At 45.2% G+C, this 23,171-nt stretch overlaps 5 protein-coding genes across 15 annotated transcripts in view; 4 read left to right on the top strand and 1 right to left on the bottom strand.

The window, feature by feature from the left end:
- Hex-a (Hexokinase A) overlaps positions 1-9,438 on the top strand; it is a 30,589-nt gene extending 21,151 nt beyond the window's left edge. For all 4 annotated transcript variants that reach the window (XM_076821169.1, XM_076821166.1, XM_076821167.1 and 1 more), the window contains exons 2-7: positions 3,125-3,287; positions 3,512-3,867; positions 5,342-5,441; positions 5,901-6,255; positions 6,672-6,942; positions 7,267-9,438. In XM_076821169.1, the coding sequence (XP_076677284.1) occupies positions 3,125-3,287; positions 3,512-3,867; positions 5,342-5,441; positions 5,901-6,255; positions 6,672-6,942; positions 7,267-7,350 (1,329 nt within the window). In that variant the 3' untranslated portion in view covers positions 7,351-9,438. The remainder of the gene's footprint in view (positions 1-3,124; positions 3,288-3,511; positions 3,868-5,341; positions 5,442-5,900; positions 6,256-6,671; positions 6,943-7,266) is intronic.
- The window catches only part of LOC143373696 (BRISC complex subunit FAM175B), a 45,748-nt gene extending 26,554 nt beyond the window's left edge, over positions 1-19,194 (bottom strand). The window contains exon 1 of one of the 3 annotated variants that reach the window (XM_076821171.1): positions 18,991-19,194. The gene's annotated coding sequence lies outside the window, so the exon portion shown is untranslated. Of the gene's footprint in view, positions 1-1,913; positions 2,328-18,990 lie in introns of those variants that run through there. The other 2 variants (XM_076821176.1, XM_076821173.1) reach the window with 2 other exon arrangements.
- On the top strand, positions 11,008-16,085 carry LOC143373690 (FHF complex subunit HOOK interacting protein 2A). 2 transcript variants are annotated; one of them, XM_076821159.1, is made up of 6 exons: positions 11,008-11,336; positions 12,111-13,154; positions 13,449-13,899; positions 13,971-14,334; positions 14,601-15,101; positions 15,740-16,085. In XM_076821159.1, the coding sequence occupies exons 2-6, from the start codon at positions 12,165-12,167 to the stop codon at positions 15,837-15,839; spliced, it is 2,406 nt and encodes an 801-aa protein (XP_076677274.1). In that variant the 5' UTR covers positions 11,008-11,336; positions 12,111-12,164; the 3' UTR covers positions 15,840-16,085. The 2 variants fall into 2 exon arrangements, with proteins under 2 accessions (XP_076677274.1, XP_076677273.1); XM_076821158.1 differs by having other exon boundaries at positions 11,008-11,391.
- LOC143373697 (uncharacterized) lies at positions 16,222-18,922 on the top strand. The gene is made up of 5 exons (XM_076821177.1): positions 16,222-16,647; positions 16,729-17,362; positions 17,440-17,573; positions 17,654-17,821; positions 18,187-18,922. Exons 1-5 carry the CDS (start codon positions 16,357-16,359, stop codon positions 18,304-18,306), a joined length of 1,347 nt encoding a protein of 448 aa, XP_076677292.1. The 5' UTR covers positions 16,222-16,356; the 3' UTR covers positions 18,307-18,922.
- Positions 19,195-19,817: 623 nt separating the features above from the next.
- The window catches only part of Mxd (MAX dimerization protein), a 204,904-nt gene continuing 201,550 nt past the window's right edge, over positions 19,818-23,171 (top strand). For 3 of the 5 annotated variants that reach the window (XR_013086506.1, XM_076821181.1, XM_076821178.1), the window contains exons 1-2: positions 19,818-19,942; positions 21,699-22,551. Coding sequence is in view for 4 of the 5 variants with exons in the window: in XM_076821181.1 (XP_076677296.1) it covers positions 22,497-22,551 (55 nt within the window). In the remaining variant the exon portion in view is untranslated. Of the gene's footprint in view, positions 19,943-20,009; positions 20,165-21,059; positions 22,552-23,171 lie in introns of those variants that run through there. The other 2 variants (XM_076821180.1, XM_076821179.1) reach the window with 2 other exon arrangements.

Genomic DNA, 23,171 nt, shown 5'->3' with positions numbered 1-23,171 from the left:
CAAGGTTAATCGACTTATATTAACACTTGCAGTGGCGTCGGCGTGTCATCGCGCCGAGGCACTTGTATCGAGTGATTTCGACAGAGTTATATTGTAGAGTTTTCACTGTTTACTTTGAAAGGAAACTGAGCTTGAAATTCGCTCTCTACAAATATTTTCTGGCGGACGAAATCAGGACAGACTTAACGGGGTATTTCTTCAAGCCTTGAGTGATTAAATTTGTTAATATCGATAGGTATGTATCGTGGAAAACTGTGCTGTCGAGTGTGCACTCGCAATTTCGTTTAATCTCTCAGCTTTATTAATTCGTACGCCCTGTGTACCTATATTCGGAAGTTTCCAGGTTTTTGCAGCGGATGAAGACAGTGAGTTCGTGAAACTTTTAATTGAGTTGCAAACTAGGTTTCTAGGTGTTCTATGATTAGGAAGAAGTGTGAAACAGGTATTGAAGAAATTGGCGAGGAAATTAAGAAACAGTTTATAATAGCGAGGCTAATTATTTATCATGATACTGTACATAAACATGTTGACTATTGTACAACGCGATATCTCATCTCCCTTAGGTCGGAGGGGAGAAGCATTAGATTGCTCGTTTTACAATCGCTTTCTGCAGCGTCGATGCCATAGTTTACGTAAACTATCATTGAAAAAATGGGAACCTCGTTACTTATTGAATAAATGATATCAACCAAGTTGGTCAATGTTCGGAATAATTCTTTTCACCGGAAATCGCCAAAGAATTTCTCGCGAAAGTAGCGTTTTACAGGAAGCTAAATATCCTATTTTTTAGCGTAGAATTAGACTCTCTCTTCAATTCGAAACCATGATTCCTCGAGGCTCATTAGCGAGAAACTTTGACATTAGAGATTGCCTTCAATTTACGTAGTCACTGTTTCCAGTAACAACTAGCAAATTGGAAACTATGGAACGTTAGGAAAGGTAATCACAATGCAGGAGAAAGGATGTTGCACCGCTGAAAATAATTAGAGGATAAAACTGTTCGTGCTGTGCAGTCTGAACACTCGATGAAACTCGTATGAAATGCACTACCTATATCTTCAATGCATTACTGACACTTGGAATTATTTTTTAGAATCTTCTAAAAATTAGGAAAATCAGAGAGATTATGTACTTTTTCAATTTGAATCTTTAACTGCAAGCTCCTTGAGAATCTACAATTAAGTTTAGTTATTCCAAAGTTCCAGATGACTGTTTGCCTTACATTTCTAACCGTTGCTTACAAACGCTTATTAAATCGACACTCTGCGACCATTACTCAACTCCGGGTTCACCCCCGACTCTCTCGTGACTCACTACTATCGCTCGCAATTCTTCCGTACTTTGCTACTCGATTGCACGTACACCAGCGCGCTCAGAACTGTACCAACACTGCACATGCAACCTTTCTAGTCGGTCAGCATTATTAAATAAATTCTTGGAACAGACGTGTTCATGGACTCGACTGACGGTGGTCTACCATTAAGATTACCTTACCCGTTAATTTATTAATGGACCCAGAAATATTATAGGCTGTAATTTCTATCTTTATGTATTCTCTTCGCGTCTACGAAATGAACACTCTTTGGTGAAAGGACGTATAGATAAAACAATAGAATTGGATAAAAGGGCGAATTCTGAATAAACATTAAGGATATTAGGGGATTTTTTATAAAAATTGCATTAACTATAATTAAACATGAATTCACTACTATCGTAGGCTCTTTCCTATCAATCTGTCCTCGCATCATGTTTTTCTCGTCCCTGTCGTGCAATTACTAAAATAAGCATCGCGGATCCTCGCCGTGCGTTGCGAAAATCAATATTTCGCTCTCCTAGTAATTACGAGGCTCTGTTATCTGGCAATAGAGGCATAAAATTCAATGCCCCACAGCAAGAAGTAGAATTTCCCTTACTTGCCCATAATCCATGTTAAGTAGTCCCAAGTGACGCCTGATCGGGATGACCGTGTTTCGAGAAAATAAATAAAATGATGTCAGCCACGCTCTTCCTCTCTCTTTCTCGCTGTACACACTCTAGGCACAGTTATGCAACACATGCAGTTGCGCACGAATGTCGTTGATATACAAGGCGGCCCAAAAGTATGAGGCGAGCATGGATATTCTTTTTGCCACGAGAAATTAAATGAAAAATTACTGCGAACGATTTGCATATCACTACCGCACCACTGAATAATACAGCGTCGCGACTGATACCCTTGGAGAGAGTCCTTCGCCGTACTGATCGCTCGAAGCTACGCTCGACAATGGTACTCGTGTTTACCCTCAAATTTCGGATAGGTATATACGTACAAGCTGTATTCTGTAGATAACCATTTACGACACGGGGCGTGTAAATGGTTGGGAAAGCGCTGGGAGAGTTCAGTGAGTTCGGTCAGTGGTAGAAGAACGGGTACGATGATACCACCGTCAGTTGTGTCCAAGACTTTTCACGGTGTAAGTACACGGCTGGGAAAAATAGATTTTTGAGATAGATAAATAGAAATAAATATGTTCATTAGTTCGAGTGATACAAGATTTGACAGATAAACTTTTCTTTGAAACAGTAGTTACATAAAGAAATAGTATTTCATTGAAATATAAGGAAATAGTATTTCAAATAATAATATTTCAAAAAATACCTACTTACTATTTCAAATAGGTAATAGTATTGCGAAATAAGCAGTTTTTAATTTTATCGATAACGTAAGTGTCACTGGGTTCGATAAGAATTAGCAAACGTGCTTGTTTCTTTAATTTCTTCCTTTCTAAAAGTAGTTTAGTACACGTGTCTGTTATACAGTATATTAATGACACTCATTAAAAAACTAAGCAATCAAGCACACATTTTTCAATTAAGTTGCTGCACAGTCTCTGTACATCTTCGAATTCGTCTGGCCTCTCAGCATATAAAAGGAGCGAGACTTAAATTTGAATCGCTTATATTTTAAAAACACTTAAGGGTTCATTGAATTTTTTTGGTACGAGGGATTCGAATGTTCTTCCTTGTCCTACAACTTTGGGACGACCTGTATAGATAACATTCGGGGGAGAGGCGGTTCAAGGTCGCCTGCCAGAACTGTTACGTGGGTATCGATCAATGACGACGAATTTTCGTTTGCTCGCAGATAAAAGATATCTGCAAGGACCTCGTCCTCTCCGACGACCAGCTGCGATTGGTCATGCAGAAGCTGACTGAAGAGATCCAGAGAGGTCTGTCGAAGAAAACGCACCATGAGTCCATTGTCAAGTGCTTCACGACTTACGTTCAAGACCTTCCCGACGGCAGTGGTAAGGAAACATTCTTTCACGATCCTTCGAGCTATTCAAGATTCTCGTAGCTGGCGAATAAGCGAGGGTGTCGGGTTCGCGGGAACGATAAGGAGATGTACCGAACATTTTTCATATTTGAAGAAGTTCCACCGAATGTTTAAATATCCAAAGCGGAATTTGCCACTGTATTAGAATTTCAACGGTCTATGAAACATTGAGACATGTTGCTTACCTGTTTGCAGAGAAAGGAAACTTTCTGGCGCTGGACCTGGGAGGAACGAACTTCAGAGTACTCCTGATCACCCTGGACGGCATGAATTTCGACATGAAGAGCAAAATCTACGCGATACCGCAGAGCCTGATGCTGGGTACCGGGACTCAACTATTCGACCACATAGCCCATTGTTTGGTGCTGTTCGTGCAGGAGCATAACCTCCAGGAGGAGGTTCTGCCCCTCGGCTTCACCTTTAGTTTCCCGCTGACCCAGACTGGGCTGACGCATGGCCGGCTCGTCAGATGGACGAAGGGATTCAATTGCAGCGGCGTGGTGAACGAGGATGTCGTCGGCCTCCTCGAGGAGGCGATAGGAAAGCAAAAGGTGCGTGCTCTTAACATTTCTTCAGAATCGCTGCACGCAAAGATAATAGGTTTATTATGATAGTAACAGTACTGATTACTGTGTCTATTGTAATAATACGGATCCTTCAACTCCGGCAATAATAATTCCGTAAAGACACTACCGATCGTAAGTTCGTGAAAACTCGTATTATCGGACACATAAGTTTATGTGCAAGTTGATACTTCAACAGGTGCAAGACTTTTAAATACTCATGGAATAAATCACGAAAACCTGTGATACTGTTTGTAACAATACTACCATCAGCTTTCCATAATTCACGAGCAGAGGTAGTGAGCCATAAAGAGATGGGTATTATAAAAACCCTCAATTTAAATTCAATTTAATTACATAACAATTTAAAACCCTTCATTGTAAATTCAATTTATTATATTAAAACTTAAATTCATTTAATATTCTTTTTATCAGATATATTAATTAAATAAAGTAATATGCCTGATAAAGGGAATATTTTGATGGAATATGTAACACAAATTTACTATTACTATATTAATCATATAAATATATAAATAAGCTAATTAAGGTATTGGGCTCATACCCTAAGTATACCCTAAGTATAGAAGCTGAATTTTTCTTTTATATATTTATATAAGTACAAATTAATATAATATAAATATTTTTACAAAATATTAATATTATCAATTTTAATTCTGTTACGAGCCGGGGCTGCGGGCGCCGGGCAATGGGAAAGGCCAGCGAGAGAGGCATTTCCCAAGGAATATGGTTTCTGAGTGTGTTAATTAGGGGTGCGGACGAACCTGATGCGACATCCGGGAGCCGTTAGGATTATTATAAACGAGAACGAACCTATTTTAGGGCGTTTTTCCTTCTTTAAAATTCAAATTTTTATATGCTTTTACATTAAAATATAAATAATACATTCTACGAACTTTGAAACTCGATTATGGCAGGCGCCGATGTCGATTCAATTTTTTGCACAAAAAAATCTATCCCTTTTATGCCTCCATTATGAATCACACCTCTGTCATTCTAAATTCTAAATGCTGGTCAAAGGAAAGTTTAAAATTCATATTTTCATATGCTTGCGTAACAAAATGAATTCTAGGGTTTACGTATTATGCGGTGTCATTAGTCTATTCTGGGTAACCACCCAATCTGTGTTACAGAAATTTTAAGACACCATTCTTTCTAATGGAACGATCTTATTTGTTTCCGTTCACAGCTTGAACTTTCTTTTCACCGCTGCTGTACGTAGCAAAGAATACGACGAACCGAACTTATGGTCGATAGTGTATGCTTGAATACACGTGAACAATGAACGCGGATATGATCTAAATTTGCCAACGATTTCGTAAGAACCGCGCGGCTAAGGTAACGGGGTTGGGAAACAATGACAGGGATGATCGTTTGCGTGCGAGCGACACCGGTCGTGTCTAAGGTGAAACGCGCGTGCTAACTTTGATTTGTTGTACAGGACGTTAAAATCGATGTGTGCGCTATTTTGAACGACACTACTGGCACGTTAATGTCCTGCGCCTGGAAAAACAGGAATTGCCGTATTGGATTGATCGTCGGTAGGTGCACGTTGAATCTGATTCTCAAAAACCATCTCTGACTGCATACTAATCAAGCTTAACAGAATAGTTAGCATCTGTAACTGTTTATTTAAAATAGTTTTACTTAATGCTCAGTGAGAGAGTTTTATTGTTATAAAAATAGTGTTTACGTAATGGCACAATCTCCTCGAGTGCGCACGATAAGGTATTTCTAAATATCTGAGTCTGTTATAAACTTATCTACATCATTCGTTTATTCATTATTCAGCACTTATTGTGTAAATATCGCGTATTGCGTACGTAAGCGTGACGTACTTTTCTCCGTACATTCTAACAGAGACGTTATCTTTCATGGTTACGATAATTATTGGTGAAAGATAATTTCTGAGAAAGGAATTATAATATCAACTGTTTTCGAATTTTTTTTTCTCAGAGACTCATATTGATTCCTTGCCTTTTTCTTGTGTTTGCATGTAGGGACGGGTTCCAATGCCTGTTACGTGGAGAGGACGGAGAACGTGGAGTGTGCCACGCCGGGAAATTTCTTGCCCGAGAAACCATACATGTTGATCAACACAGAATGGGGTGCTTTCGGCGAGGGTGGGGTTCTAGATTTCATCCTCACAGATTTCGATCGTGACATTGACGAAAACTCGATCAACCCCTCGACACAGTTGTTCGAGAAGATGATCTCTGGAATGTACATGGGTGAATTGGTGAGGTTGGTCCTGGAGAAAATCGCCAACGCTGGCCTACTGTTCGGTGGCAAGTGGCCCAGCGGTCTCAAGAAACGCGGGAAGTTCTTCACCAAATATGTATCCGAAATCGAAAAGTGAGTAGTAGAAAATTATATCTGGGGATTTCCTAAACGATTAGAGGTTTTTGCAAGTGTTCGTGGCCTTAAACTTGTCAGAGATTTGTAGAAATTAAGTCTACAAGCGTAGGTATCCTTAGATCTCTGATGAAATCTAAGGTGAATTAAATAAAAATATATAAATTTAATTAAGTAAGATTTAGTAAATTTTGTGAAAAACTAGGATTATACTTAAATTTTATTAACTTTATTTCAACTAGTTATATCTACACAATGACTCAACGATATATTTTTCCTTCGAAAATCTCTGAGAGCTTATTCCACTGCTTGGTGCCCATAGCATTGAAGAATCAGTATTTCTTCGACATTCTAAACTATTTCTAAGACTTCCTATTCGAGCTCCGCGTTTTATTCCCTCGATCTATTCGTTGCAGCGATCCTAAAGGCAAATACACGAACTGCCGCGAAGTTTTAGCAGAAGTAGGCATGCGAAACGTGACCGACCAAGACTGCGAGAACGTCAGATACGTTTGCTCGGTCGTGTCGAGGAGGGCAGCCCATCTCGCCAGCGCTGGGATTGCCACTCTTCTTAACAGAATGGATGACAACAATGTCACAGTCGGTATCGACGGTTCGGTCTACAGATTTCATCCGCACTTTCACGATATTATGACTGAAAAGATCACGCAGTTACAGAATCACAAGGTGAGACCACTAGCAACAATCCAATCTCCTTTTTGGCCCCAAAGACACTTCTGTTCCCAGAAACAATAGTAAATAGAGGTGCATCGAGTAGCGAGGTCTCTAATGAAAATTTCATTGCTAAATCTCCAACACAGTTAAATCCGCGGAGTAAAGAAGCCTATCTTACTTTCCCGTCATCAGTTCGCACATGCGCATTGGAGACTTCACTATTATAAACCTATATTCAAGTATTTCTGTCCAAGTGGATGAGACTCAAAACCTGAATGCGAAACAGGCTTCCGGTGTGGGGCCTCCAGCGAGTAATTCCTCCTTTTTATTTTGCAGTTCAACTTAATGCTGTCGGAAGACGGCAGCGGTCGTGGCGCGGCGCTGGTCGCCGCGGTAGCCGCTAAAAAGGAGCGCAGATAATCGGCTGTGCCGTGTCTATTAAACTTAGCTTAACTTAAGTTCTACGCAGTAACCGACACGAATCTGACACGCTATTAACACACACATACACACGTACACAGAGATGCATAAAGTCACGCGTATATGTGTCGAGGGAGGGAAGAAGTTGCCAGGAGGAGAGCGCGCTAGTTTGGTACGAAGGTAAATAATAAAATAGAGATCGAATAAAGCAGTCTACGAGATGGAAGGAGCATTAAACGGAGCACGAGAGACAGACAGAGAGAGACCAGCACACTTGTACATAGTACATAAAAACGTAGCCCAGATCATTTTAAAAAGAGGAGTTACTATGAGATACTTAATTTATTTATTAACACGCCTATTCGCGAGAGAGGCACCCTCGAGTGAGCGCTGCTCGTTTTTACAAAGCCCAGATAATATAACCAATAGGAGCTCAGTGGATAACAACCGATGAGGCATCGTGTTTCCCGATATGCGTTCCAGCCAGCGTTTCGACTTCGGCAAAGGCTTTCGAAGAAGTCACGCGAAGGTAACCGCAGGCGTGCCAGGCCGAAGCGTTGGGAAAAGAGGAAACGCGCTGAGCGAGTCGGCGACAGTGCGCGTGTGCAGCTAGGCAACGCGATGCCAAATTAGAACGAAGGTATAATCAACAGTACATCGATATCAGCTCCTGAATTCGATAAATCGAAGCAGTGGGACTCCGCGGCGCCTCACTTTAGGCTTCCATTCATTCTCCAACGAGATCAATGGCAGCTGAATGACCATTCAAACACTACTGTACGACCCCAAGCAAGCTTCTAGTGTTTATTCTCCCAAGTTTCTACTACAGACCCTCGAAGATATATTTACTTTAACGTCTGGCTGACTCCACGGCTTCCCTGTATCTTTATCATTGACCAAGCCACTGGCAAGGGGAACAGCGACGTCGTATACTCAGCCAGCCGTTAAAGTAAACACGTTTCCAGTGCAAAGTTTCAAGGCGGAAGAATGGGAGATGAGGAGCCTAGGGTTGTATAAAGTATTTCAATTCCCATTCAGAGTCCCGTTGATCTCATTGAACGAATCACCACGTCCCAGAGCTGGACGTCATATACTGCCTTCAGTGTCCTTACTTCCATTGGCGTCGCCACTTTCGCTACCGTACTTACATCAGCGTATCTCTGCTATTGGCTATATTCCGTGGATGGATCACTCGACTGAAATCTCTCGCTGGAACTTCGCGGGCACTTCCCACGATATTTCGAGGACTATTCGCGAAACGTGCTAGAAGTGCTCGCGAAGTAGATGCCGGCTGCTCTCGAGGCTGTTCCGATTGGAGAGGTATTTCTTTGGAAGAGTGAGCGCGGTGGGCTCTGTCGTTTCTGTTTGCGAGGTCCTCTTCTGTTTCTCGTCTCGCGAAGGGGAGCCGCTCCGGAAGCTCGCGGAGTAACGCGCAAGGGAACTGGCGGATCCTTGGTTCACATAGAGCGATTTATAAATTATTTGTATCGTCGTTTTATCCTACAGTAATCTTATTGTAAACGTTTAGAGTGCGTGAGCGAGCGATAGGCAGGGGGAGCTTAGCGAGAATGCGAGTGAGAAAGGGGTGAGAGTGGCCCGCGTGCGTGCAAGCGAATGTGAAGGGCGATAGTGGGAGACAGTGGACATTAGCGAAAGTGTGTTTTACAAACAGTTTATTAGAGAGAGAGTAGTACCGTTTTAAGGGATTAGGCGGTTTGAAGTATTTTTAGATTTATAGGCCACGGTCGCGCTGAAAACGTTCGCGTTCTTTGGACGTGTGTTCCCCAACCCTCCCCCAACCCTCTTGTTGTTACGAAGACGCGCACCACGCGAGCGATGATTTCGCACGCGTTCTGCAGCGTCTCGAGAGCGATCTCTCGTACCACGCATCGACTTTGCGGCCAAGACTTACAAGAAATTGAAAGCAAAAGAGAGAGAGAGAGAGAATGTGACTATGTTAGCGGAATTTTCGAGTCGTGACTCCCGATGATGTTCTCTTAAGTCGAGAGGGGCGGTTCCGTTCGTTCGCGATCGACGGAGAAGGAGCGTGTTATTGCAGGCAAATAAAATCAACGCTGTAACCTATCATCGGTGGTCGTCGAAGCTATTCAATTTCATCTTCTGATTAGTGATAAATAAGATCGAATCGTTTCTTCATTCATCCGCAAGATGAACGCCGCGAGAAACTCGAGTTTCCTTGTTCAATCTTGAACGCGAAACCAAGCCGAGCGGGATGACGCAACCCGGGGCTTTTATTTTAAACCGAACTGATCGTCATTCAGCGCGCCGTCCCTGCGTCGGATTACGAAACAGCGGAAAGCCGAGGTGACGTCGACGGTTGGCGAAAATGAAAAAAGCCAACGTAGGTAGTCGAGCGCTAAAGCGCGGCCTTCCTCGAGACGTAAGAGAGCCCCGCCGCTACTGTATGTACTTATTGTTGTCGTAATGTTACGATAAGACCTCGCGACCGTTCAGCGATAAAAGTGTCGCGTGTACGCACGCATTCACCCAGTATATCACGAAAGGTGTGCGCAATATTCCTCGCGATATATTATATATATTGTTCTACCTCGAGATCTCCGTGCCCTCGTGCCGAGCGTTCTAGCGATCTTCGCCCCCTAGCCTCTTGTCATCATGCTACGACGGCTGTGGAGACTGAAGGTGGTGAGTACACGAGCCACGACGACGCTGCAATCCTTCCCGGTATCAGCGTGGATATCGCGCGGAGGGCCACGCGAGAGTCGTTCCCCGATCGAGAGTCGACGCGTGCGTGCCGTGGCGTATTTTAATAAAAAGGAGCATTAACGAAATAAAGAAAAAGAGACAAAAAAAAAAGAGGCGAGAAAAGAGAAATCGGCGCAGACCCTCGGATTCCTGCAACCGTTCAATTTTGGTCGAGCATCGGATGGTACCTCTTCTTGGGTCGCGCGAGGAAGATGACACGCTTCGAGAGACGCGACTCGCTCGTGCCCGGATTCGAGCGTCGCAGACGTGCCTATGTTATCGCGGCTGCTGGGTGATCTATTTGATCAAGATCGTTCGAGACGAAGCGCACCTGTGGCGCCTCGCGGGCCGTTTGATTGATAAGGAACGAGCGGGGATGCTTTCGGAGGAGCGACTTTGCTCTCGGAGCGTGGCGACTTTTTTTACACTCACGAACTGGTTAATGTTGTTGAGATGTGTACACGTTGAAGATGGATAATAAAAATGATCGTAAATCCCGTTCACGCGCGCTGAGTACAACCATGCCATGTAGAATCCTTTAGGTGTACGTAGATTCCAGCTGGAGCCTTGACACTTTGTGTACTCGAGGTTCAATTTCTCTGATAGAGGGAGCTTTATACTTAAACACCGTTTAATGGGAATTAAGCTTCATTCTCTGCGAAAAGGAATTCCGAGATTAGCAGCTGCAAGTTGGACGCGGAAATTTTCAGAGTTAGGAGGAATCTACAGGGTGACTAGCTTAGAAATGAATTTACATATCTTGGAGTCTGCATCAAATCGACGAAGATTACAGAGAATTTTTACTACCAACGCTGGACTGTTGTGTAATAATTTATCTCCGTTAATTTTTCACCAATAATCAAAAACGCAGTTGCCACTGCAGACGCCAGGGGGCTAAGCAGCCGCAACTACCACAGACGCCCACCTAAAATTTAAATTCCTCTGACCAGAATATCCTCGCAGCTCGCTAACAAGTTCCACTAAGGAACCCTGGACGAAACATACAACAACACACATTTATTTTTTCCTCTTTCCTGCCCGTATCGCGGTATTTCGCGACAACGCCGCCCTCTGGTTGGCAAGAGCGAGAATCACGACACGTCAAAGCCGCAAGGGACTCGGCTGTCGCGGACGGTGAGCGACAGTACGGCGGAATCGCGGTCGAACGATGCGAAATTATGCAGAAACGAGGAAGTATCGCGCGAGGAAGGGCGGAGATACTCGTGCTTAGCGAGACCTAAACGCGAACGACTACTGGCAAGGTGCGCTAAAATGATTAGTGGCATTCAAATCGCGCTGAAGAATGCCATTGACGTGGTGAGTGATAACCCTGATAAGCGACGCAGTATAATTTGTCGCCCAGCTCCGTGTCCCTGCCGCGTCGACCACGCTTCCCGTTCTCGTCCACGTAAAACGCACCTCCGTTTACACGTTTCGCCGTGTTGCTTTAAGCGGGCCATAAGTAAACAATGCAAGAGTGGTTCAAGCATCATCGATCGCCGCGTTGCATATACTTCGCTAAGGCGGCATCCTGACCGTCTGCTAGCCACACCGTCACACGTGCCTCTGTATATATTTACGTTGCACCTATCGATTTGAATGGCGTGCCTTTGACCATCGGCAAACCAGTTCCACACTCTCATTCTTCCTTTTCCTTTTCGCCCCTCTGCCTGGCCAGTTTAAGCGCGGCTCCGTTTTCTCGCCACCGGCCGAAAAAGGGGACATTGCGAACCGTGGCAGTTCCCGTCGATGTAGCAGCCTAGCTGGCGTCCATTCTCACGTCGTGTAATCGTCCGACACAATGTACCTCGTTATATTTAGCCGCTTATGTAATTATTTAAGCCAACATCGCACCTGTTCAAGCAGCCGCTCGTTAACATGTGCACGTTTAATAAGCCGCCGTGTTTTGCGCCTTACTTGTTTTTCTTGCGCGGAAACGTAATTCGATCTTGACCCAGAGTCTCATTTACCAACTCTCATCCCGGCTCTCTCTCTCTGTACGCGGATACTGACGATGATTTCCCTGTCGATTGCAGATAGCACCGCCTGCCACACCGCTGCAAGACTTCACCTACCACTGGAAGCAGCTCATGAACTTCTACGTGAACCACCTGACGAACTGCAAGGTCCCCATACAGACGACCGGCATCCCGCGGCATCTGGACAGGCTGCTGGAGATTCTGTTGGACGAGGAGAAGGAGGAGAATGAGCCCGGCCCCTGCTTGGAGTACCTGCTGCAGCACAAGCTGCTGGACCTGCTGGCCACGCTGGCCAGCGCCGAGACTCCCCCAGGGATGAGGACGGTCTGCCTGGCCTTCCTGAGGAAGCTGCTGGGACGGTCCAAGTACCCTCTGCTGCATCACACGTCCATCTACGGGCCGGTGCAGCGGCTGATCGCCCTGTGCAATGGCAACCCGCCGTCCCCCATGGAGGCTGAGGAGGTCCAGTTCCTCCTCACGCTTTGCTTCCTGGTCTGCAAGTACCCCCACGTGACCAACATCATAAACGACGCCCCGGGTGTTCAGAGGCACAGCGTCGCCGCTAGGAGGAACTCTGAGCGCGTGGAGGTGGAGAAGGTCACTTACATACCAGCGAGGAAGAAGGACAGGTTCAATCCTCTGTTCGAGCCGCTCGACACCCAGGCGGTCACTCTGATAAATCCGAATTTGTTCAGCTCTGAGAGCGACAGGCGGCGATCTGTCGGGTCTAACAGGTCGTCGAGCAAAGCTGACACCGTTCACGGATCTTCTAGTCAATCGAACGCGTCGGTATCTTCCAGAGGGACGGAGAACGCGTCCCAGTCCTCGAGTCCCTCTACACAGAAACCGATCCGCAAGACTGCGCCGCGCACCGCGGCGGCCGCGTCCGATGCTCGTGAGGAATCGCAGAAGGACCCGGGGCTGATGAACGAGATAGACACGCACCTGCAGAACCTCCGGGATTTGAGGTTGGACGTGGATTACGGCGGTGCCTGCGAGGACGCTAATTGCGAGAACGATCAGAGCCTGCTGAGACCAAAGACGCCGCAGAAATCCAAATGCCTTCTACTAGATGCCTTGCTGAGTTACATAAATACCGCGGTAAGGGAATGGGAAACTTGAGATTGTAATATCGATTACGCTGCGATTTGGGATGAGGCAAGTGGCTGGAAACTTCTTGTCTTTCCGATGTCTTCAATGTAAAATGATACTAGAAAACGAAATAGCAGTCGCGCGTCTGCCCAGTTCAAGTGTAATTTCATCTATCTGTTTGGTCAGAATCAAATTCACTTCGTCCTATCCTTCCGAGTATTAGTATCAGATGGTGCCACGATGGGTGAACGATCGATAAGTCCGTACACCGTGAAATGTATTAAGGGAAACATCTTTTTTCAGGACAATACAGTGAGGATAAGAGCGTGCGAGGGAATAATGGCCCTGGCGTCCTTGGACGACCCATCGTTCTCCCAAATGATAGCCAGTAGTGATTTAACGTCCCTGATATCGAGCAGACTGGAGAGCCTGTTCAATGCCATTCCAGCGCACGTCGATCCGAGCGAGATCGACGGCGTGGACGTGACGTGGGGCTTAGATTCGCCAGCGTGGACGAAGGAGAAGAAGTTCTCTGGCTGCAGGCAGGTCGCTGCGTTCTTCATGTGGTTCGACTACTGCAATCAGCTGATCAGAGAAGCCTACCCGGACGTAGCGGACGCGTTGGCGAAGAGCGTCAGAGTGAACTTCTTCGAGAGGATCGTGATGCCAGCTTTGGCTGAGCACCACGTTGTCCTTATCACCGCGTTGGTCACGAAATGCTTGAAGGAATTAACGTCCACTGCGCTCTGTACAGGCAGGTGCACTGTTGATTAATAGGTCATCGTTGATTTGGCTGTAAAATTAAAGTACTTTGTTTCTCTTCAGAAATGAGTTACTGGCTGGTGGGGCAGGACAGAGGCCCGGAAATACCAAACGTGTGGACGTCGCCTGTGTTGCACAGGCTGATAGACAACTGCTTCACGGACAGCGATGATTTAACGCTGGAGACGTTGAAGCTGTTCGAGGAAATGATAGAGAAGAGGAACGAGCATATACTGCACTGTCTCGTATTGGTGTATCTATTAGCGCGGGGCTATTACGATAACACCGCTGCAGATAGCGCAATTGCATCGTGGAGCGACGAGGAGGACGAAAGGGAGAGGGAGAAGAAAGGCTCCCTGGATCTTTCTTACGAGCAGAGCCACAGTCGCACACTGGCGCCCAGTAATATTCACAGAATTGTCAACTGGTAAATATCAAATTAATGAATAATTCCAAAGAAGCAGAGGAAAACACTGTATCTTATGTTATAAGAATATTTGTACAGGGTATGCAGTAACTCCTAATACAACCAACCAGAACGTACCTCAACCAAAAATGCACTCATTTTTCTCCCGTACGAACTTTATCGCACATTTTCGATTGAGAAATCCCCAATTAGGAATTTACGGGACACCCTGTACAAGCTAAACGTCGAGGGCATTTGCGGAAGCTGAAAGTCAACCTCCGTTTCAGTTTCCTGTCCCTGATTCCGCGTTATCTACAAACAGACACGGACGTGAACAATTACGAGCGATACATGGCTGACTTGGAGCGGCAGTATTCTACTGTGCTAACAGACTGCTCGCTAATGGCCTGGCCGTTGGAGGCGGTGACCGTCGACGATTCAGCGAGCTCCGACTCCAGGCCAGAGGCTGACCACTGCTCCGTAAGGTTCTACATGGGTCCGTTCATTACCATGCTCTTCGAGAAGGTGGCCAACGTGCCCAGGCAGAAGTACGAGATCAATCTGCAGCTGACTGTCGTGATCTCGAGGCTGGCGCTGTTACCTCACCCGTACCTGCACGAGTTTCTATTGAACCCGCTGCTACCGTTAGCACCGGGCACAAAGAGCCTGTTCACTTGCTTGCAAAAAGTCGTCAAGCAGCTCGTGAACGAAGTACCAAAGACGCCCGATCACAAGCGGATGCTGAGGGAGACGCGAGAACGTTTGCTCGAGGACTGCTCCCATGATGGGTACGTAGTCATTCGTAAAGAGGCAGCTAATCTACAGCTTGGAGCGTGATTCGTGGTATAACCGAAAAGTGGAGGCTTCTCCGTATAAATCTGAATCGAAAATGTGAAAGGAAATTTCTTCGTACGACGCTTCGTTTTCGAGGAAACTCGTTTGGAAGAAATTGTAAGATTCTGTAAGCAATTCTGCGAGTTGGCCGCGGTGTCTGTCTACTACTAGTTGCTTCTACTTGGGGTATGGAGTCTGAGAAAATTCATGATTTGGTTTCTTATTAGAATGTTTATAAATGGGTTGATCATTTCTTCCAGATTAAATCAGAATATTATGCAAGCATTTAAAAGATTGAGAATATGAAAGTAGAGCGCCCATGTAGTATTATTCATTTATGCTTCTTTGATATTCGAGCAGGACTTTGCAGTGATATAAGCCACAAGTGGATATAACATATAATAGCCAGACGCAGTAGCCAAGTCGATATTCTCGAAAGTAGAGCATCGTCCGAAAATATTTTATTCTACATTCTTTATGTGCTTTTGCGGGAAGAATCATTTTCTTCTCGGTTATATCATGCAGCATGCTCCAATCTGTATTGTACGTGATTCCTTCATTTAAAGGTAACAACGTTATCGTTATATTTTAGAGAGAAGGAGAATATCCTATTCGAAAGTGTGATCGTGACGGAAGAGTTCTGCAAAGAACTTGCTGCGATAGCGTACGTTAAATACCACCATTCTATGTGATAATTAATATCAAAGAGGGCGATGTACATTATAGGTATTAATTAATGTATTACGGCCGAGTAATTTACTTAACGATTGATCGTCATTCTAGATACGCTTAAAATAGAAAATTGTTTTTGTGATGACTTTGTAAGATACCCCAAACGTATTTATAAGTATAGCTGATAATATATTAATGTTAATATTTGCAATCACTTATTTGCACAATTTAACTTGTGATTCTAATAAAGAAAATATTGAAAATCATTATGTTTCAACCATGTTTCTGCTCTACTGAATTCTCTATTACAAGAAATCATTTATATAAATTTGCCACAAACAGGAATCCTTTATTGTGACCTTAAGTCGTTAAAAGGAAACGAATTTGTAAATTTTTTCAAATCTTCGCTTTCTCTAAGAAACTTCCTACTGTTTAAAGGAAATGTCTGAATGAAAATTTGTAAGAAATTAGTTGAGGACATTATAGTCTCACCTGTGAAAGCATATCAGAGCTAGGTCTGACTAGAATATCTGAGAAATGGAGTGTCAAATGAAAAATGTACCTCCCATTTGCATTCAAGCACTTATTAACGACATAACACTATATTTAAGTGGGAATATTTGCAAAAATATTTCAGTCATTAAAGTGAGCAATGACAACTTGCCAGCAAATGGTGAATTGTACTTTTTACCTAGCCTTAAAGTATGGAGAAGCATATTGCAAGACAGAGACCCGTGCGATGGGAAGTGTGCAACAATTTTGCAACATTTCCTACACACGCACGGCAGAGACACAGGCGACAAGACCGGCACTGATATTGCAAAGGAGGTAAAATATAACAGAAGATAACTGTTGTAAAAGAAGCAAACATAACCTAATTCCAATGCTGACGAATATTCACTTTTACAGGTTCTACAGTTATTAATATCATCTAGCAGTAACTGGTCAGTGAAACTAGAAAGATATACGTTGGAAAACGAACGAGTCTGTTTGTTCTTGCAACGCCTCCCTCTTACAGCAAACTCAATCAAAACTGTCATCGCACGCAAACATAACTTTGGTAAGCCTTTACCAATTGACAAAGTGTTTCACTTTAAAATAGACGAAGATGGGGAATCAGAACTCACAACAAGAAGATTATGTTTAATAAAGAACGTCAGCGAGAAGCTTTTAAGTTTACATGGTTGCCATACGAGCGAGGAAGAGTCAAATTTTAAATTCCTGTTTACCACCAAATCGCAAGGAATAGTGAAAGATAATTACTCAAAGTGTGTATGCGGAGTTGTGAAGAATTCTAAGCTGAATACTAAAGAGACAAAGTTAACGTGGAAAGAACATATCGAGAATAAAGTCCTCGAATTAAAGGAACTGAACGAACAGAAATATTTTGAAACGCAAGAGCGTGAAGTGAACGCGGAAGATCAGTTCCTTGTAAATGTTGCGAGAGCAACAGCCACGTTCGAATTACTCTCTCTAAAGCCAAGTCGCTCTGTTTTCATTGGATGTAATTCAGCAACGGATAGAAGTACTACGAATACAAAAGGTTTTTATAATTTAACAGCTAATATGTGTTTACCAACATTGCTGGACACATGATTCCTATCAGTGTGAGTTTTTTAGGTGCTTCTTTTGTGTTATACAATACTGCCAGGATAACGGCTATTATCGAAAAGTATAATGACAAAAAGTCGGTGGGAGAATATCCTAGTTTGCCGAACATCGATGATGTGAATTTTGCTCTACTAGATCAAGAGGTATTTCATTTAAGGAATATGCTTAATCATCCTTAGTTGCCAGACAAATTCTGCTGAGTTAACAGATCTGTAATTTGCAGGAAGAATGGGAACTTATATATAACTTCATTATTGGGTACCCAGAAATGATAAAGAGCTGTTTGAAATGTGAACCTCAGTTCCAAACAAACCCTCAAGTTATTTGCATATTTCTGTCACGACTGTGCCAAAAATTTAGTATCTACTACCATAGAACCAGAATTTTAACTGTGAGTCCTATTAACCCTTCGTGGTCACACGGAGTGTATCGCACCCCAAGAGCAATTTTCGAGTTGGAATGTTGCGCCTCTACGTCTTCTAAAGGGGATTTTTGCAAAAAAAAAATGAAAAGAAAATTCAAAAATCATTTTTTCCCCATAACCGTGAAAAATCGCTCATTTTCAACTACATATTTGATCATATCAAAATTTACATTTCTAGAAAAAGTAACTCAAAAATGAAGCTGGAGTACAGTGAACCTCGTGTGACCAATTTGTGATTTTAAGAAGGTGTGAATACGAAGAAAATTCGCAAAATTTTATGTATAGTAACGTGATTAATAGTTTATTACATATTTATTACTGTTTTGTTGTAGGAGGCATATGATCATCTAATTCCAACCATGATTGCAAGACTATACATGTTGCATGCGTTGCAAATTATATTTGAAAACACGCTAGCGTTACTTGATATAGTTCCTATAACTCGAATGTAATGCAACAATTGACAAAATGTTTAAATTTAACTATTTACAAAGACGATGTCTCTGACAAGTCAGTGTGCAAAGAGAAGAGAAAGTACTGATATGTATATTTTTTTTAAAAATCAATAAAATGATAAAAAATATTGAGAAAGATGCATTTCATGTGTAAGACAAATAATATAGTAATCAACTTTAAAATCGTACTCACGATCTAATTGCACTTTGCAGCACATTTTTGTAAGAACAATTAAAAAGAAGAGAATATGCTTTTGCAAAACAACCTCGAAACGTGATTTATGTTCGCAGTTCGAAGTAGATTTATTATTGATGTAAATTTTTTATTACCTGAACAGATTTCAAGAGGTTACTTTCGTTTGTAACTTGTATACATTCTAATAATACGCCGCCTGACTCGGTCGATAATTTATTCGGGAACATGTATATACACGACGAAATAAATATGAAAGGGTGGAAATAACCAATTCTAATCGCCTTCAACTGTTCGACATCAATAAACGTTGCGGACAATCTGCTGTATCATTATTATTGCACATGGATACTATTTATAGCTTTGTAACATTTCATCGCGCGATGGACGAAGTATAATAGAAGTCGTTAGGATTTGATCGGGAGCTAGCATGTTTTGAATTGTCATTCTTTTTCGCGGAAAGCAAATAAATGTTGCGTGGAACTTACACACCGGTGATCAGCTCCCGCGCGCATCAGCGTTTTTGTAAAAGCTCCTCTAACCTTCGACGAAGCTCGTAAAAATATCCAGCCTTCGGTATCCTACGTTTCTCCCGCACATATCTTTCACCGTCACAGCCCGAAAATATTATTAAACATTGCCGAACACCCGCATAAATCCGTTACATTCAAACGCGATGCTCGACGCTACGTACATCGCGGAAGACTCAGAAGTACCAATTTGAAAAACATGAGCGGCGATGGGTGGGACGGAGGAGATGGCGCGATTATATGAATTTTCAAATGCACTTCTCTCAAAATCCCGAATGCGAGAAGATATCGATCCGTACCATTGAGCCGTTACATTACATTTAATATATATATCAAAGCATAATTCATTTTCGACAGAGAAACAATAAATCATCCCTGTAAAGAGGCAATGAAAAGGATTTTAAACGAATTAAAAATCGATCGGGTCGCTCGGAGCTGATTCCCGATTAGATCGGTAACATTGAGCTTGATCGTCGCGTTAATTCGGTGCATGCGATTCCTTGACTTTCCTACATTGCACAGGACGAAGGGTGATGCCTAGGCCAGGAATATCGTGCATGAAAAACACACGCACACTAGCGTGCAAGAGAGCGAGACGAGGAATACGGCCAGCTGTTTGTTTTGTTTTCGGGCATGAGATTCACGTGACACCACCGGTGCTGGTGGCGGCTCGTACGGCAGCCCCGTGCTGCCGACGGTGATTGGCCGAGGCAGTGCACTCGCGCACCGCTCGGCCAATCGCGGCGCGCGTAAGAAACGACTCCTGGTGCTTCTACGGTGCAGAGACGTTTGACATCGATAAATGCGTGAGAGTGCTCGCGAAGTGCGGAGGTATCAGGCTGTCGCTCGCTCGTCGGCTTGTCGTAGTCGTCGTCGTCGTCGTCGGGGGCTCGTGGGCTCGTCGTCGTCGGTCAGTTTCGAACCTCCTTTTTTTTTTCTTTGTCCCGACTTTGGCCTCCCCCCCCATCGCCACCCCCACCCGCCACCCTCACTGGTACCCGCGAAAACCTGTGCAGAAGTAGTGTTTGCCAGTGCCGATTCACGCAGTGACCGTCTTTCTTTATACCGTCGCTCAGCTGCGCCTACTTTCGTGTGTGAGCGAACACGTATCCGGCGTGCCAAATGTCACTAGGTGGACGATAGGGTCGAAATACACTCGATTCTCTACACGTCATACACATGCATGCGTTCGCTGAGTGCATGTATACAGAGAAAAGAGAGAGAGAGAGAGAGAGAGAGAGAAAGTGGGAGAGAGGGAGACAGAAAGAGAGAGAGAGAGAGACAGAGAGAGAGTGAGCGAGAGAGAGAGGCACCACGTATCCACGTTAGACAGGACGTTGTCAGAAACAGTACGTTAATGTGTATTGTCAGATATACGCGGCACACACTCTCCCGCGACTCTTAAGACTGCTTTCGCGTGTATTGCGTATTCAAGCAACATTCTACGGTACGGTCGACGCGTGTGCACCCACCGTGTTACAGTTGTTTCTCGTATGGGAACCACACGCTCGTTACCGATCATACATACACACACGCTCAGGCACACGTACGGAATTTTCGCGCGTGTGCGTGGGCGTGTTTGTGCCTGGCGGTGTAACGTGCATGTGTGTACTTAAAATCGCTCGCAGTCCAGCCGAGAACGGAATCGAGGGAGCGCCTCTCTCTGTGTGTGCCCATCGCGAACGGGAAACCAGTACGAGCCAACAGTCGCGATCGGTCGCGTACCATGCGAGTTTCTAGAAGATTTGCCGTGTGTAGTTTCGCGCGTGACAGCGTACGTTCCCTGTGACGAGCAAATTGCGGTTTTATTGGCACACGGGGCTTTACGCGTCGCTTCGCGTGTGTTACCGCTGCCTCGTCTCTCTCTCGCCGCCGCGCGAACCTTGCATATCGCTACGCGCGGGTTTCATGGGAATCGTTGACCTCGCGAGAAGTTGACCGATTTCCTTTTTCCCAACTTACAATCGCGCCCCGATCGTCTTAAAATGCTAATGTAAATAGGACTGTGTTCGCCATAATATTCTCGCAGTAACTGTCGAGGAAAGCCATCGTGCTTGATCCAGCTCTGGTCGGTCGTAAAGGGCTTTAATTTGAACGCGTTGGTGATATCGCGGCATCTAGACCCGTTCTCCTAGGGTTCCCGAGCGAGATCTACGCGTTCAAGGTCGCTGCACAAAACAAGCAGCCGGCACGTAAAGTGGTCGCATGCACACGCACGCCGCACGGTCGTCCGCGGTACTCGCATTCTGACCAAAAATAATAGAGTTTCTCGGGGCGCGCGCGCCAGTCGAACCGGCCCGTCGATCGAGGTCAGGTTCTTTCGTGTTCAGCTCGCTCGCCCGCGATAAATTACCGGCGACGCGCGTAATCTCGACCCTTTCGACTCGCCTAGTGACTTCGCTATAGCGTGCCTCTTTCCAATTGTACCGTTCGCACTCGGCCTGTCCTCTATCCCGCGCTCTCCCTCCCTTTATCTGTCTCTCTCTCTCTCTCTCTCTCTCTCTCTCTCTCTCTCTCTCGTCTAACGCGAAACATACGCTCTCTCGGGTTGTTCGCTCGCACGCGACTCCGTGTAAGGAAGTGTAGAGCAGCGGCGCGTCGTTACCCCTGCCTCGGTACTCGCGCTCGACGAACTGATTTTTTTACGTGTTTTGGTGTGATCGCAGTGAATGTTGTGAAACGAGGGTGAAGAAAGGAGAACCGACGAAGTCAGGCTGAGATAGTAATAGACGGAGGGTAGAACGAGAAGGTAACACGAGCAAAGTGACAGGCCGTCGTGGAAAACAGGGAGGGAACGAACGCAGAAGCTCCGGGCATAAGGGTCAGACGCGCGAAACACGAAAAACGGACACGAGACGTTGCAGCGGACACGGCGGGCAGAAACGACTGGAGAGGAAGCAAGATACATACGTGTGCGCGCGGTGGGAACGTGAGGGAAGATATCACGAGCGAGAGAGAGAAAAAAGACGGTTCTTGATGCCTATCGCGGTTGGTGAGTCCTGGCCGTCGATTTGCCGTCCGCGCATCTAGTGCCCGTTTGAAATCGGGCTTAAGCCTCGCGCCCGCGCGTGTGTGTGCGCGTGCCGTATCGTTACGTGCACCTAAGTGAACGCAGTCAGCGAGGCGCGCGGACGGACGGCCGGACGAACGAGAGACCAGGAGGACGAGGAGGTGGCGGCGGCAGAGGAGGAAGAGGTGAGACGGTCGTGCACAGGCGGCGGGCGGAGAGAGAAAAGTTCGGGGAACGGCCACAGCGGCGACCAACAACATCAACATCACAGCAACAACCAAAAACAACAACGCAGCGACAGAGAGCATCGCCGTGGTGTGTCCTACCGGGGTCTATTCCGTGCGCGTTCCTGAACGTATATCGCGTTGTGTGTCCGCGCGGTGTGTGGTGCCGGGGATTGTAGGGAAAGAGGTAGTGAACCGAAGCCGCCAGAATTACGCCAAACCGGGGAAATATGAGCATTGCTGCCCTACTACAGGCCGCCGAGTATATTGAACGAAGGGAAAGAGGTGAGTACCGCCCTGGGCGCTACATACTTTTTCTTCTCTTCCTCCCCCCCCTCGTATCCCCCTTTCGAAGTCGAACGCCGTCAAGTTACATCGACTGGCTGTGCCTTGTGCTCTGCTCGCGTGTATCGCGTGTGCCATGTCATTGGCACATGGCAACGGACGCGCGTGTGCCGTCGCTGGATCTCGGAACCGCGACCTTTGTTATTACGCCTTTTCTTGCGTCGCTGATTTTTCGTTCGCGAATCCTCTCGCTCGCGTCTCCTTCGAATCGTGACCAGTTTAGAACCTCCAACCTGCCCCTCGCTCCTACCGGCACTGCTCGTCGAGGATGAGCTGTACGCGCCATCGATATCCACCGAGCGGGCACGGAATTTTTTTTCGCGCCTTGAGCGTTTACGTTTCGGAACGGAGCGGCGACCTTCGCCGATGGAGCGCTCTGACGTAATACGGTGTACGGGCGCTGTGGCCGCGACGCATTGCACGCCCGTTTTTCGGTCCACGCCGGGTAAACACCGACGTATACAGGGCGTCTCAGGTCTAAATTTGAAATGTTTTGCCGTCTCGATCTGTAAGCTTGGATCTGTTACATGCCGAGTCGTACGTGTCGTATGTCTATTAGC

This window comes from Andrena cerasifolii, chromosome 10 (assembly GCF_050908995.1).
Source record: "Andrena cerasifolii isolate SP2316 chromosome 10, iyAndCera1_principal, whole genome shotgun sequence".
Taxonomy (NCBI): Eukaryota; Metazoa; Arthropoda; class Insecta; order Hymenoptera; family Andrenidae; genus Andrena; species Andrena cerasifolii.
The sequence above is the reverse complement of the archived record's forward strand: the minus strand, read 5'-3'. Positions and strand labels throughout refer to the sequence as shown.